The sequence below is a fragment of the Eutrigla gurnardus genome (assembly GCF_963514095.1).
Source record: "Eutrigla gurnardus genome assembly, chromosome: 16".
NCBI classification, from domain to species: Eukaryota; Metazoa; Chordata; class Actinopteri; order Perciformes; family Triglidae; genus Eutrigla; species Eutrigla gurnardus.
In genome coordinates, this window is record NC_139927.1 from 3,903,750 (window position 1) to 3,920,972 (window position 17,223).

Genomic DNA, 17,223 nt, shown 5'->3' on the forward strand with positions numbered 1-17,223 from the left:
CTCACCTTTCCTTCATTTTTCCTCATTGAGGTTCATAAAAATGTTAAAATTATGTATTAATTAATCCATATCGGATCTACAACCAACTCTGTGCAGTCTCTTAGATGAGACAAGATCATATTGTGACAACATCCTATTGTAATTACCTTTGGCTTTTATAGATGCAGCCTAGGTGTCTGGTTGTGCGTGTGTCTGGTTGTGTGTGTTAGTGTCTAAGTGGAGTGGTTTTTTTTTTTTTGAGGGATGAGCGTTATGTGGCATGAAGTGATTGTAATTAAAAGGTGCATTAGCAGTGTGTGGGGGGGGGGATATTTTTGGAAAGTGAGGATATTTTAGCTGGTCCTCAGTTTGGGACAGACTTGAATGTAAGTTTCAGGTTAGAATCAGGCTTTTATGTAGAGTTAGGTTAAATTGAGTGAGGGAATGTATTATGTAAATTAGTGTTTCATGTAGCAAGGTGGGGGGGGGGGGGGGGGGGTGAATAGTCCATGTGGTGGTTTAGGTGTCACTAACAATAATGCGAGCTGACAGAAGAGACAGGACACAGCGTGGTCAGTCTTCAGTAAACATTCAGTACAGGTTCAATCAGAGCTAGACTCGAGAAGCTGTTCAAAGGTGTTTTCTTTTTTCTTCTGGAAACCGCCTGCTGAACAAATATGGATAACAAATACGTGTCCAAACTGTCACCTACTGTTGATTTTTGCGCTGGGATGTACCTGGTTATAATTGGTAAGTACGTTGCTATCTTTTGTCACTGCCATACATCAGAATTGTCTCCTAAGATTAACATTTTCAGCTTTCACAGGTTTGTTTAAGGGGTTCTGAAAAATAAGTGACACTTTCTTATGTGATATGAATAACAAGGTAACTCGTCTTGCATGTACACGCCCCAAATATGATCAAAACCAGCTTACTAATGTGCATGGGCTGTTTCTGCGTTGATGATACTGAATGTGAGGAGTAAGTCATGCCGATAGGTTGTTCAGGTACTGCAGTGAAAAATGACAATGCATGCATGCATGCAGGTGTGTGTGTGTGTGTGTGTGTGTGTGTGTGTGTGTGTGTGTGTGTGTGTAAATGTTTACCTCCAATCATTTCACTTCCTCTCCTGCTGCTGTAGTGAATGACAGGTGACTCACAATCAGTCGACCCCTGCTGCAGATTTCCTTTGATGGGCGTTGTTATAAAGTGAAGTGAACCACAACAGGTGATCCGGCGGCGTCAGTCCACGGGCCATTGTGGGGAGGGTGGGTTGATCTGGGGGGGGTTAAGATAAGGGTCATCCGTCACTGTGTATAGATACAATGACTCAGCAGCTGGATGTATTCAAACAACTGCATCGAATACACTCAAACACGACTGAGTGACATCATCACTCTAAAGAAACATCTGGACTTCTTTCAGTGGATTCCTCTGGTTTTTACAGTCAGACTGAATGACTGGAATATCACAAATAATATCGGCAATGGGATTGTGGCCAGCACTCTCCAAAAACCCGACTACTGGCAACTACAACTTCCCCTATGTTAGTACTTTTTATTTTTTACTTTATTAAAAATTAAATTTGTAAACATTCAGTCATCTCAGTTCATAAACGTTAATTCTACACATACAACTACATTTCAGATAATATGGTGGTAAAATAAATAAGTTAAATAGAAAAGTGGTGACAGCAGATATTTCTTAAGTTAATACTTCTGAGTAGATATTATTATATTATAGAAATGCCTCTTATTTGTTACGAGTAAAGTACAAATCAATTTAAATTAGGAATAATGTAAAAGATGGGATTAATTTAGAGAATTTAGCTTTGTGAATATGAAACGTACCTCGAAAATAAAAACTTACAAGTACATAAGTTTCGTAGTAGAACAATTTGAATAACAAATAACAAAACTAGACGTTTCATAGAGCTATACGTCACGTTTTTGGTACACATTTCGCAAATGTAAGCATGTTACCTTATGTAGTATGTTTTCCTTAAATGTCTACTATACTGTCAAATGACAAAACCGCGAATAAAAACGGCAACATTACTACGCGTTACGTTTTTGTTACAATACAATACACACACAAACAACAACGAATAGCACACAACGCGTAGCAAAATATTCACTAGCATTCACGTCACAGTAAATAACAGCTAGCTGACGTTAGCTAACTTAACGTACGCTATGTAGCTAACTTAACGTACGCTAGCTAGCTAGCTATCGCCCAGAAAGCTAGTCACTTTTTCCCGCATTACTTCACAATACAGAAAACACGCTAAAACACTAAATGGTGTACTAGTACCTGACAGAGAGAGTATTTCCTTTTGCGTGTGTTTGTAATTGAAGGAAGCTGCGTCGTAAATGCAGCTCAATAGCAATGCGCTCCCCCAGTGGACACGTTTGGTAATACCTCGTCATACGCTGCTAAAACACAGGTCTTGAACAGGACCACGACCCCTAGAGGGTTAGCAGCGTTACTGCAGGGGGTCCCTGAAATTATTTGATCCCAAACTTTTTTTCTTACAAAGATTATAATTTCCAAAAATACACAGTAACACGAATACAACTCATATTCAGCAAATATACAAATATTTGTATTTGTTTGTTATTTGTTAAAATAAAATAAAATATATTGTGATAAAAATATGTTCTATAAATTTATGTATCTGTCAACAATTATTATTTTAATGGCTTAGCATTATACACAAAGTACTTTTATAAGCTGCACTACACATTGTTATTGACCTGCTTTAATAATAATAATACAATATATATATATATATATATATATATATATATATATATATATATATACACTCAACAAAAATATAAACGCAACACTTTTGTTTTTGCTCCCATTTTTCATGAGATGGACTTAAAGATCTAAAATTCATTCCAGATACACAATATTACCATTTCTCTCAAACATTGTTCACAAATCAGTCTAAATGTGTGATAGTGAGCACTTCTGCTTTGCTGAGATAATCCATCCCACCTCACAGGTGTGCCACATCAAGATGCTGATCTGACATCATGATTAGTGCACAGGTGTGCCTTATACTGCCCACAATAAAAGGCCACCCTGAAATGTGCATTTTTTTTGCTTTATTGGGGGTCTGGGGACTCAGAACCAGTCAGTATCTGGTGTGACCACCATTTGCCTCATGCAGTGCAACACATCTTCTTCGCATAGAGTTTATCAGATTGTCAATTGTGGCCTGTGGAATGTTGGTCCACTCCTCTTCAATGGCTGTGCGAAGTTGCTGGATATTAGTGGGAAACATGGTCCCAAACATGCTCAATGGGTGACATGTCCGGTGAGTATGCTGGCCATGCAAGAACTGGGACATTTTCAGCTTCCAAGAATTGTGTACAGATCCTTGCAACATGGGGCCGTGCATTATCTTGCTGAAACATGAGGTGATGTTCATGGATGGCACAACAATGGGCCTCAGGATCTCATCACGGTATCTCTGTGCATTCAAAATGCCATCAATAAAATGCACCTGTGTTCTTCGTCCATAACAGATGCCTGCCCATACCATAACCCCACCACCACCATGGGCCACTCGATCCACAACATTGACATCAGCAAAGCGCTCACCCACACGACGCCACACACGCTGTCTGCCATCTGCCCTGAACAATGTAAACCGAGATTCATCCGTGAAGAGAACACCTCTCCAACGTGCCAGACGCCATCGAATGTGAGCATTTGCCCACTCAAGTCTGTTACGGCGACGAGCTGGTCAGGTCAAGACCCCGATGAGGACGACGAGTATGCAGTTGAGCTTCCCTGAGACGGTTTCTGACAGTTTGTGCAGAAATTGTTTGGTTATGCAAACCAATTGTTTCAGCAGCTGTCTGAGTGGCTGGTCTCAGACGATCTTGGAGGTGAACCTGCTGGATGTGGAGGTCCTGGGCTGGTGTGGTTACACGTGGTCTGCGGTTGTGAGGCCGGTTGGATGTACTGCCATATTCTCTGAAACGCCTTTGGAGACGGCTTATGGTGGAGAAATGAACATTCAATGCACGAGCAACAGATCTGGTTGACATTCCTGCTGTCAGCATGCCAATTGCACGCTCCCTCAATGCTTGTGGCATCTGTGGCATTTTGCTGTGAGACAAAACTGCACATTTCAGAGTGGCCTTTTATTGTGGGCAGTATAAGGTACACCTGTGCACTAATCATGATGTCAGATCAGCATCTTGATGTGTCACACCTGTGAGGTGGGATGGATTATCTCAGCAAAGCAGAAGTGCTCACTATCACACATTTAGACAGATTTGTGAACAATGTTTGAGAGAAATGGTAATATTGTGTATCTGGAATGAATTTTAGATCTTTAAGTCCATCTCATGAAAAATGGGAGCAAAAACAAAAGTGTTGCGTTTATATTTTTGTTGAGTGTATATACACATATAGGGGGTCCCTCCACTGTATCATTACAGGCCAATATTTTGCACACATAATTAAACATATTTTCTTTAAATACTGTATGTCAGGTGGCAGGCCTGTGGAATGTTGCACACTAATATTAAGTCTGACTTTACGCTGAAAATACTTCATAATTCATATCATGTAGGCAGCAACATCTGATAAGACCCACCTGGAGCATGCATTAGCCGCCCCGCATCAATAGATAAAGCAAGTCGACCTAGAGATAGTGGAGGTACATATATCATCACTAAATTAATACTAATGTGGTCCTCCATGAGTCTGCTAATTGTGGAAAATCACGTTGAATCCTTTGAATTTGATTTGTTACTTGTGAATGCAAACAGCATGATTTTGTTTATTCTATTTTGCAGAACATTTCAGCTTATTCTAGGGTGCAACAGTCACATCCAGCACACAAATAACTATTTCAGTGATACGGGGAAGGGTCCATAAAATGAGTTGATTGAAGCAGAATCATGAAGTGACTGCATAGATATCACATTGGAGACTTATCATATAGACTCTCCAGTGATCCAAACGTATAAAGCCTGCAAAATGAACAGCATTTATATGGTGATAAATTCCCAGTAAAGAATCTTATTGCGTTCAGATTTTTCCTTTGAAAAATCAAGTTTTATGTTTAGTTTTTTCAAATTCTTAGGAGGCGTGCTGCTTTAGTTTGTCGGCCAGCTCGTCTCCTTGAAGTTATAAATATCTCCAGAAATTTTGCTGTTGAGTAAAATCTTAAAGTAATTGTCCATACAAGACAATAAAGATCTATATATTCTAATATTCTATTAATTAAATACATTTTTAATTAAAAAAAAAAAACCGCTGCAAGCATCAGGGGGCAAAGCCATTCTCCTGGAGGAGACGTCACCGCCCACTGATGCAAAGTAAAAAAAATATATTGACCTAATCGATGTGCCCTGCATGAGCCTTCACCAGTTGCCCGCTGTGATTCAGAGGTGGTCGGTTGCTGCTTGTGAGTTGAGCAACACAGATGATTGGTCGTTAGGTTGTTGCTCCGGCTCGACATTCAGCTGTTTGCTATTCTCCTCGAGGAATGTGGCCGATGCAAACGACGCCCTATAACAGAAAACCTCATTAAGACATGAGCATTACTAATAATGAGAAGAAGAAGAAGAAGAAGAAGAAGAAGAAGAAGAAGAAGAAGAAGAAGAAGAAGAAGAAGAAGTCAATTGAATTTCCATAATTACGTCAGAGATGTTATGTAAAGCAGGTTTCGATTGTTGAAGGGATCCTGAGGATACGATTTTCACTGCCAACAACTGCTGCTCTGTAACTGTTGTGTAAAAGACAATCCGGCTGCATGTTTTAAATCAGGGCTGAAGGCGTTTGATGAGATTACTGAGGCCCAACCGCCCCGATCAATAAACACCCATAGGATGACCATTTGAGCCACCAACAATCACCATCAACAGCATCACCCTAAAGGACCTTAACGAGGCTCCGTTTTCTGGTTTTGGCTCTAACACGCCGTCGTACACTTGTTTACCGATTCTTTCACCCTGCAGCCGTCCTGTCCGTATTCGGGAACGCGGCGGTCCTCGTCAGCGCCGCCCGTCGCTCCACCGCGCTCAAAGCCCCCGAGCTGCTGACGGTGAACTTGGCGGTGACGGACGTCGGCATGGCCCTCAGCATGTACCCTCTGTCCATCGCCTCGGCGTTCAACCACGCCTGGATCGGAGGCGACGCCTCGTGCCTCTACTACGGCCTGATGGGCATGGTCTTCAGCGTGACCAGCATCATGACGCTGGCTGTGATGGGGACGGTCAGGTACCTGGTAACGGGAAGTCCCCCCAAGTCAGGTAGTATGACGGGATTTTAAAAACCAGGCAATTCTATCAAAGGTTACTGGGTTTACCTTCCGCCTCAAAGATCGCCTTTTATCACCTAGAAACAGATTATCATCAATCAGAAAACCTTTCCAGTGCATCCAAAGGAATCAAACAAAATTTACATCAAAGGTTACAGATTGATCGTTACAGCCGTGATTTATTGATCTTATAGATTAAATAATCGTCAGATCTCAGCCACATTTGGCAACTTGCAACTTGATTGATGGAAGGTTTTCGGTTTATCGGTTTCAAATATGGGTGGTGCCATCTGATCATAGTTTACATGAGGAAAGAGATATTGGATTTTTGTTTTTTTGGCATATATTGTTAAATAATTGCCAAATATGACCAGGGGTTGTGATCTAAAAGGGTTTAAAAGGCATCTTTCTTTTCGGCTCGACTTTAAACTCGCTGGTTGCATCGTCTGGTGATGCTCCAACTGATACACAACACATGGCATATATTCTGGAAGCACATAACCTTAGCCTTGCTGTCAAAAGCCTCTTATCTCTTACCAATCACATACTGTGCGTGGCTATGCTATTGTTCAGTCTGTTAGTAGGAGGATGCACCTCGGTGCCTACGAGGCTCATTGTTATAGCGGCCCACATTGCTGGATTAGTTGCTGGGTGCAAAAACATGCAGCCACATCTAGAACACCACCCAAGCCGAAGGCCTTCTCCATCTGCCGCTTCCTCCCCCCGCCTGTTCTGCTGCAGATAGGGTTCCCTTTGCGACGGTCAGTAGTTGGACTACAAATAAATGAAACACAACAAAATCACGCTTATATAAGAAGCCAGCAGAGATAATTGACACAGCAGGGAGAACGGTCCGCATGCACTCTGAGTTATAAACACACTAAGTACAATATAAGCAGCTGGTTTGCACGCTGAAGCCTGTCGATACACAAACGTGCTTTGAAGCTGAATGCTATTTACAAAATTGATTATGGATTACGATAGAAGGTAGCCTGATCTACTGATGATTGAGTGCTCCTATGCTTTAATCTAAATTGTGTTCTGGGTTAGAAGGTTTCTTTATGAGCATGTAAGCGTTAAGAAGCTAACTAAATGGATAATTCAGGTTTTGGAGATGCAGATCTGCGGTGTGGTCATTATTACACAGTCCCAGGATCCTTTAAGACGATCATGAATATGATTAACATTTTGCATGACTTGAACTACGGAGAATACGTTATTTGCTTATAGAACTAAATAATGAAATATGATGGCATATTAGTGCCACTGTAGAAAAAACGAGCCGAGAGAGGGAGGCAATATTCAGAGAAAAATAGTCGCAAATTTGTGAGTTTATGAAGTAGCAAATATGCAACTTTACAAAGCTTATTGGGGTCATAGAGGGATGTTTGCCGTTGCTATGACAACAAGTGATAGCTACCGCTAGCGCCTTAGGGATCAAAGGCTTACCGTGCAATATAAAGTGAATCGAAACATTTCAGGCATCAAGTTCCAGAGGCAAACCATCAACATGGTGATCAGTGGGATCTGGCTGTACGCCAGCCTGTGGGCCCTGCTCCCTCTGCTGGGCTGGGGCAGCTACGGACCCGAGCCGTTCGGACTGGCCTGCTCCATAGACTGGACCGGCTACGGGGACTCCCTGAACCACTCCACCTTCATCACCACGCTGTCGGTCCTCTGCACGTTCCTGCCCTGTCTCGTCATCCTCTTCACCTACTTCGGCATCGCGTGGAAGCTGCACCGGGCCTATCGATCCATCCGGAACGACGGTTTCCAATACGGCAACGTCGAGAAGAAAATCACTCTCGTAAGTATCCATGCGGTTTGAAACTCTGCCCCTTCAGTTTACTCTCACCTATGAGAACGCAATCATTGGACAATCACAAAGCTGATTAAAAGGGCTTTAACTGTAATTAAAATGAATATGAGTTAATACACTGTTGGCCTTAAAGTTGGAATATTTTATTTTCAGACACAATCCTCTGTTTATTCGTATTCAAACGCATCAATAATCACTTTTGACCAGGTGATGATTCACAGTCTCTTGGTAGCTCTACAGTTGCATCTGTTGGGGGGGGGGTGGGGGCCTCAAATCTCCATAGCTCAGGGGCCTCAAGCGCTATTGAGGCGCCCCTGTACCATAACATTTGTTTGGCGCTAAAAAATACAATATATTTGTTAATTATTCCAACTTTATGGGCGAACACATTGATTGTAGGCGTGTAAGAGAAATGTCTTGTCAAGTGGAGGCATATTTTGAAAATATCATCATATCGTCTGTTTAATGTTCTTTTGATTATTATTACAAAATCTGAATGATTTGACATTTTTGATTTAGTTAGTTGTAAATAATCACCTCGGGTTCTGGCTCCCCCGATTATTGCACGCGGTGAGGACCAGGAGGAGCATGGACGAGCTTCCCTGAGGCGGTCTGTGTGGCGTTGTGCTGAGTGATTACACCCTGACCTTTTATTATCAACCAGCCTCTGGGTCACCTGTCAGGTGGATGGATCGTCTCGGGCCAAGGGGAAGTGCTCACCAACACAAATGTAAACAAATTTGTGAATAAAAAAAAATCTATAGGTCGTTTGTGTACGTAGAAAAAAAGTCTGAGATCTTTGCTTTTATCTCATGAAAACACAAATTATTTAATTAATTAATAAATAGCTTCGCTTGGCTCTGTCCAATTAAAAGAAGAAGAAAAAAACGATAGCCAGTATCTCTATATCTTAATTTCCTTTTTTCTATCTCTTGTCACCGCTGTCCGGTTGCTAGGCAACCAACAAAGACTCCATGAAGTCCATGGCTTTGTGGAGAGCACCATAACTATAATTAACCATAACACACTTTAAGCTGGTTGCAGATGGCCCGGTGGTATCGATCTACTCGGTAAAGTATCATAAATCACATCCAGGACTGGCTCCAGATTTTATTTGGATTCTTTATTTTGGTCTTTTGATCATAAGAGAAATATAGAATATCAAATAAAGACTTAATTCTCTTATGTCTCTTATGTATCATCCACTGCACTGAAGGACATTAAATATTTAATGTGAGTATAGCAGTGCAACACAAAGACAAATATGCTGATTGCCTCTCATTGAAAACAGCCTAACCTTTCACAATAAAAGCCCCAGACATATACAAGGCATCCCCAAGTCTTTCCAGGAACACTTCAATTCACTCACAGCACTTCAATGAGGGGCAACTCAACACAATAGCCCACAATATGTATTTATTACATGAAAGTATGTCCATATCTGGCACATTTCAATTAAAAATGCCCTGAGGAGTGTGTTTTTCAATTAGCTGATGAGCTCACGATGTAGGCGGTGATACAGAAATCCCCGTCGTAGTGAATGCAACACTCAGAATTGCAGATTTCCCCATCTTATATCACCTCCTTGACACGTAACTCCACTCGAGTGCAAACCAGAGGAATATAAAGTGCCTCGTCTGATCTGTAAGCCCCTGGTGTGCATTTACATGTTACGAGTGCATATTCATGAGGACCGAGATGACAGCGGCTCCTGTTTTTGACTCTATCGGCTGTGAATCTCGGTGTGAGACTAAGGAGGGATTCACAAACATCAGGAGGGGGAATGTGTCTGGCCGAGCTGCCGGCCGTGCTTGATGGAGCGTGCAGGGTCGCTGACTGGTCATCACTTTTAACACATCTGGGTTCCTGTGAACAAAACACATTTGCTTGTGTAGCAGCTGATGCCCTGCGGATATGAGAGTGTGAGTGTGTCTGAATGCATGTTTGTACCTGCAACATTTAATTGCATTTCTTAACTAATAGGTTCCAATTAATTAGGAAACAATCAGGGAAAGCTGATTCTGGTTTGATTGTCTAAAAGCCCACATTTTCCTCTTGAATAAAGATTTTAAAAAAAGTGCGTATTTTAAACATTTTCCCGAATCCCTCAAAGGAATGATGAACTCTGCTGTCTGATTGGACGGTTGGTCAAGCATGTGACGTGATGACTAACAACAAAGCCCCAAACCACCGATGGATTCATGGCCTTAATATGGAAACGCAGGGGAAGTGGACATCGCTTCAGAAGTTCTTGCTTCACTGACAATTCCTTCCCCTTTATTTCTTACATATATAGTCATATTTTATATTCAGACGCCTCACGGACAAATAGATCGGCCGTTTCCCATGACCTCATCACACCCACCACAACGATGGCCTTTATCTTCTCCTCGTAACCACGGTAACACAGTGACTTCTAGTCCAGTTGATCACATTTTCTCATTTATGAAGGGATGAAAAATAGAGATAACAACAACAACAACGTGGCTTTATCCAATGATCGGATTTCAGTTCTAGAAACGTATGAAATTAGCACATATTTGCTCATAATAATAATAATTATAATATATTATTAATAATAAAATAACTTATTTGCATACTCGCATAGAAAAAGAAAAATTCTGAAAACGGGCAGTTCCATCCTGATAGGATCTATATGTCTATGAAGATATTTTTACTCTCCTTAGGAGCGTTAGTCTGAATACCCTGATTGGCTGTCTTCTCTTACGACCTTTGACCTCTCCTTTACTGACTACTACTCTTTTCTTCATCCCTTCACCTCTCATGTTCTCCTCTTATGATTTCAGATGGCGGTGATGATCAGTTCAGGTTTCCTCATCGCCTGGACCCCCTACGTGGCCGTGAGCTTCTGGAGCATGTCCCACACCCAAGACCAGGACCAGGACCAGGACCACATGACCCCCTTCGTCACCCTGCTGCCGTGCCTCTTCGCCAAGAGCTCCACCATGTACAACCCTTTCATATACTTCATCTTCCAGCGCACCTCCTGGCACGAGCTCCTCCGCCTGCCGAGCCGGACCTTTTGTTGCTGGCGTCGGACCGACTCGCCCGCGGAGGGAGGGCAGCTCAAAGGCACAACGGCAGCGCGCTCCGACTGCACCTTTTACGGAAATGGCGCCGAAGAAACCTGCGTGGGTCTCATGGGAGAGTCCAGGAGTCACATGATGCCGTCGGCTTAATACTGAGGTTGTTTTGGGGAAATTACCTTTCAGAGCCGTACAGCGAGAGGCTCACGGGTTCGATTCCCAGTTCTGTCTCTACATGTCTCCCTGTGATAGACTGGTTACCTGTCTGTCTCTACATGTCTCCCTGTGATAGACTGGTTACCTGTCTGTCTCTACATGTCTCCCTGTGATAGACTGGTTACCTGTCTGTCTCTACATGTCAGCCCTGTGATAGACTGGTTACCTGTCTGTCTCTACATGTCTCCCTGTGATAGACTGGTTACCTGTCTGTCTCTACATGTCTGCCCTGTGATAGACTGGTTACCTGTCTGTCTCTACATGTCTCCCTGTGATAGACTGGTTACCTGTCTGTCTCTACATGTCTGCCCTGTGGTAGACTGGTTACCTGTCTGTCTCTACATGTCAGCTCTGTGGTAGACTGGTTACCTGTCTGTCTCTACATGTCTCCCTGTGATAGACTGGTTACCTGTCTGTCTCTACATGTCTCCCTGTGATAGACTGGTTACCTGTCTGTCTCTACATGTCAGCCCTGTGATAGACTGGTTACCTGTCTGTCTCTACATGTCTCCCTGTGATAGACTGGTTACCTGTCTGTCTCTACATGTCAGCCCTGTGATAGACTGGTTACCTGTCTGTCTCTACATGTCTACCTGTGATAGACTGGTTACCTGTCTGTCTCTACATGTCAGCCCTGTGATAGACTGGTTACCTGTCTGTCTCTACATGTCTCCCTGTGATAGACTGGTTACCTGTCTGTCTCTACATGTCTCCCTGTGATAGACTGGTTACCTGTCTGTCTCTACATGTCTCCCTGTGATAGACTGGTTACCTGTCTGTCTCTACATGTCTCCCTGTGATAGACTGGTTACCTGTCTGTCTCTACATGTCAGCCCTGTGATAGACTGGTTACCTGTCTGTCTCTACATGTCTCCCTGTGATAGACTGGTTACCTGTCTGTCTCTACATGTCAGCCCTGTGATAGACTGGTTACTTGTCTGTCTCTACATGTCAGTCCTGTGATAGACTGGTTACCTGTCTGTCTCTACATGTCAGCCCTGTGATAGACTGGTTACCTGTCTGTCTCTACATGTCGGCCCTGTGATAGACTGGTTACCTGTCTGTCTCTACATGTCTCCCTGTGATAGACTGGTTACCTGTCTGTCTCTACATGTCAGTCCTGTGATAGACTGGTTACCTGTCTGTCTCTACATGTCAGCCCTGTGATAGACTGGTTACCTGTCTGTCTCTACATGTCTCCCTGTGATAGACTGGTTACCTGTCTGTCTCTACATGTCGGCCCTGTGATAGACTGGTTACCTGTCTGTCTCTACATGTCGGCCCTGTGATAGACTGGTTACCTGTCTGTCTCTACATGTCGGCCCTGTGATAGACTGGTTACCTGTCTGTCTCTACATGTCTCCCTGTGATAGACTAGTTACCTGTCTGTCTCTACATGTCTCCCTGTGATAGACTGGTTACCTGTCTGTCTCTACATGTCTCCCTGTGATAGACTGGTTACCTGTCTGTCTCTACATGTCAGCCCTGTGATAGACTGGTTACCTGTCTGTCTCTACATGTCTCCCTGTGATAGACTGGTTACCTGTCTGTCTCTACATGTCTCCCTGTGATAGACTGGTTACCTGTCTGTCTCTACATGTCTCCCTGTGATACACTGGTTACCTGTCTGTCTCTACATGTCTCCCTGTGATAGACTGGTTACCTGTCTGTCTCTACATGTCTCCCTGTGATAGACTGGTTACCTGTCTGTCTCTACATGTCTGCCCTGTGGTAGACTGGTTACCTGTCTGTCTCTACATGTCTCCCTGTGATAGACTGGTTACCTGTCTGTCTCTACATGTCAGCCCTGTGATAGACTGGTTACCTGTCTGTCTCTACATGTCAGCCCTGTGATAGACTGGTTACCTGTCTGTCTCTACATGTCTCCCTGTGATAGACTGGTTACCTGTCTGTCTCTACATGTCTGCCCTGTGGTAGACTGGTTACCTGTCTGTCTCTACATGTCTCCCTGTGATAGACTGGTTACCTGTCTGTCTCTACATGTCTCCCTGTGATAGACTGGTTACCTGTCTGTCTCTACATGTCAGCCCTGTGATAGACTGGTTACCTGTCTGTCTCTACATGTCAGCCCTGTGATAGACTGGTTACCTGTCTGTCTCTACATGTCAGCCCTGTGATAGACTGGTTACCTGTCTGTCTCTACATGTCAGCCCTGTGATAGACTGGTTACCTGTCTGTCTCTACATGTCAGCCCTGTGATAGACTGGTTACCTGTCTGTCTCTACATGTCAGCCCTGTGATAGACTGGTTACCTGGAGACAAACGAGTGTGTGAAAGTACACATAAGTATTTCACAGCTGACCCGAGGTTCATTTGTATCTAAGGAAACACACAACTGGTGTAAACACAGAAGTGGAGGTGCGGCGGCCGACGCTGCATGCTTTTATCAGCCATCAAAGGATGTTTAGTTTCTCGGAGATCAAGCGAGAATCTATTATTATTTTAAAAAAAATTCCAGAAGAGCAGACCTCTCTCGTTGTCTAACTCCTCTCCTCAAAGCAGCAAACCACAACTAATGTTAAAGGTTGAATGAAATATCAATGAAATAATTAAATATCTATATTTGTTTAGCATTCTCAGTAAAAACTAAAAGCACAGTCTTCTGTGGCGTGGATGGGCATCGTGTTAATCACCGCTGCATTGCCTGACTGAGCCTGAGCACAACCTCCTTACCTTCCTTACACTCATCTATCAGAGAACATCTTTACATCCATCTATAAAATCACTTAACACCTCCCCGTGTGGACAGAACTCCGTTAGTCCAATATCAATCCCACGAGGAAAGGTCAAAGGTGAAGTGGGATGTGAGCTCTGAACAGGTTTATTCCAGTCTAGTATTAGAAACAAAGGAGAAATCCATATTCCCCTATAGCTCCAACAGGGGAACTGCATGGGATCCAGGCGGCGAGGTATCTGAGATTGCATTTGGCATCCCCAAGAAAAGTGTTTTTCCCTGTTTATCTGTATAAATCTCTCCCCACCCCTCCGTAAAAAAAACGTGCAAGTCCGTGCATCACAACTGCCCCCCCCCCCCCCCCCCCACCCCCTCTCATAACGGGAGGACATAGTTGTGTTAGTTAAAATACACCCTGTGATACTTGTATCGTAAAAACAAGCAGGTTGTTTACATTCAACGTTACTAAGTGTGCCGCCGAAGCATCTGAAGAGCCTCGTTAAACATTGAAAGCATGTTTTGAAGCCTTGCTCCATTAAAGTCCGTCTTTCATTCTCCAGCCTCTTTGAGCTTCTTGATCTGTAAAGTATTCTTTGGGTTATTAAAATATATAAGTACACATCTATAAATGTGATTAAGGAGCCCCACCTCTACAAGGCAGCCCTGTATGTGTCTCTCTGCTCCTACATGTCTCACCTCCATGGTGTGATACAGAACAAGGTCAGCCAAACGATATGACTGAGAGATTCCTCCACCACCACCCACCACATTTCTTTATGGTGTTAAGTACATTCACAGCGTTGGTATTTAACCACTCCTATAGCAGCCACCACCAGAGTTACATATCTTAGCTTCTCAACTAATCTCCACATTGACTTTGTGCAGCAGAAATATCAGAGGCAGATATCTGGAAGCCTGGACAAGAATAAGCTTATTCATTCTTGATTCGTCGTCCAAGTAGACCTTAAGACCACAGCATGGCAGCGTGAGATGAAAGTGATCAACACAGCTCGTCTGCTAGCTAACCAGAGGGCATCTTTAACTAGCAAAACAGATGATTATGCTTGTTTCAGTAAACCTCACAATGAATCCTTGAAACACTTGCTCCTCTGTGGGGAATAAGGCTAATGATGCAGCTCGTATGAAAGGAAAGTCAGCACTACTGTCAGTGATTACCCATGATGCTTTAGTTTCAGGGCTTTAGACGGGCCTGTGTGGAGACGGCATGTCGCTGTTGCTCTCGGCTAAAAAGGACTTTCATAAGAAGAGATCAGAGCACTCGCAGCTGTTTATGTCTGATAACTAATTAGACTTCTGTGGTTATAGCTTGTACAGAGTCTCAGAGAGGGTTTTAGGAGATCGGAGAGAGTCAGAGAGATCGGAGAGATCAGAAAGATCGGAGAGAGTCAGGAAGTCAGAGAGATCGGAGAGATCGGAGAGATCGGAGAGAGTCAGAGAGATCGGAGAGATCAGAAAGATCGGAGAGAGTCGGAGAGATTCAGAGAGATCGGAGAGAGTCAGAGTCAGAGAGATCGGAGAGATCGGAGAAATCAGAAAGATCGGAGAGAGTCAGAATCAGAGAGATCGGAGAGATCGGAGAGATCAGAAAGATCGGAGAGAGACGAAAAGATCGGAGAGAGTCAGAGTCAGCTTGGGGTGTGAATGAAACATTTGAGAGAGAAAAAATAAAAAATAATAATGTTCGGAGCTGCATCCAAACTCAATGTACAGCCAGCTGACGTACGTTGTCATCGCCATGACAACAGTCTTGTAAAAGCTTTGAATGTCCCAAACAAGAAAAGGCGAGGAAGGAGACGATGTTAACAAAGGGAAGGTTCTTCACATTCGGAGTCGACCCTCCACAGATAGGGAATGCTTTCATCGCAGGAGTCTCCGTGGAGTGTAAACAGAAGCCTTTGTTTGCAGTGACAACTCTGCAGGTTCCCCCCCTCGTCGGCAACATACCTCTTTCAACCCCCCCTCCGGCTGTAGCAACTTTTCATCAGACAAACAACACTAATCAACACCCATCACCTCCCAAAAAACAATAACTGACTTTTGACTGGAATTGCTTCGTACCGCTTCACCACGTGCATCCAACGTACTCTCACGCCATAAAACATTACATCAGCACCCGTCTGGCACCCGCTATCAATCACAATGTAATCACCGTCTGGACACTGGGGGTCACTGAGTCGCCACAATGATTTTCTATTGCAGGTGCCGACGATGACGCAGAGACTCCAAAGACAAGAGATTGGAAAACCCAAAACGTCACTTTGATCGATCGTGTCAGTAAAAAATAATCATCATTATGGAAATAATTAGCGTGGGAACCGAGGCTTGTGTTGATGCAAAGCTAACGGAGCTCCAAAGTAGATTTAAATTCACAGCGGAGAGTTGTGAATGGGTTTCCTGTATAGTGCAGCGACCCGACAGTAACACACCTGAGTGGAGACGCATTGCCGTCTTGAAAAGAAAAAGGTAGGAGGAGAAAGGAGTTCTTTCATTTTAATTTGTCAGCTGTCAGTGTCTTGGTCTAGTCAGGCTCGAGGATAGATTCCTTCTATGCTGCACCCAGCGGACTGAATCAATCATCTCATCCTGTGCAAATACAATAATAATGTCAATATTGCATTAAGTCTACTTCCTGTGTTCAGTCATGTTGTATATATCAGTACATGGCCAAAACTGAGTGCTGCTCAACAGTGACAATAAAGATATTCTGTATTCTATGCTGTAATCCTGTAAATGTCACCGCCGTGGGACTAATTAAGGATTATCTTTTTTGATAACATGTACTCATTCCCACAAAGCCGTGGTAGCCACCTGTCAATCACAAGGTGGCCCCGCCCCCTAACGCATCCCGTGCTTTCTAAATGTCATTAGAAATCATGCTGGATTGAAGAAGACTTGAAACTTGACATTGAGACCATAAACTTACTAGAGATAATCGAGAGAAGTAGGACCATTTTCTCATAGACTTCCTTACGACCAGGATGAGTCGCCCCCTGGTGGCCAGCAGAGAGAATGCATGTTTACGCCACTTCAGCCTTGGCTTCTCTATTGGACTCAGATGTTGCTGCTCCTGGTTTGGGGTCAGTTGTGAGCCCCGGAAGGAAGGAGCCAGAGAGACATTTCTTATCAGTCTCCATCTCATTTGCATAAAGTAGAC

General features: G+C 43.4%; 1 protein-coding gene across 1 annotated transcript; it reads left to right on the forward strand.

The window, feature by feature from the left end:
- The first annotated feature begins 651 nt into the window (after nt 1-651).
- Nucleotides 652-11,651, forward strand: opn8a (opsin 8, group member a). The gene is made up of 4 exons (XM_084030710.1): nt 652-729; nt 5,970-6,263; nt 7,753-8,078; nt 10,898-11,651. The coding sequence occupies exons 1-4, from the start codon at nt 657-659 to the stop codon at nt 11,288-11,290; spliced, it is 1,086 nt and encodes a 361-aa protein (XP_083886836.1). The 5' UTR covers nt 652-656; the 3' UTR covers nt 11,291-11,651.
- The last annotated feature ends 5,572 nt before the right edge of the window (nt 11,652-17,223 follow it).

What these genes read in the sequence shown, in the direction of transcription:
- opn8a (XM_084030710.1), top strand. Translation starts at nt 657, where the DNA reads ATGGATAACAAATACGTGTCCAAACTGTCACCTACTGTTGATTTTTGC. An exon ending in GATGTACCTGGTTATAATTG is followed by an intron (nt 730 to 5,969) that starts GTAAGTACGTTG and finishes TTCACCCTGCAG; the next exon opens with CCGTCCTGTCCGTATTCGGG. An exon ending in TCGAGAAGAAAATCACTCTC is followed by an intron (nt 8,079 to 10,897) that starts GTAAGTATCCAT and finishes TTATGATTTCAG; the next exon opens with ATGGCGGTGATGATCAGTTC.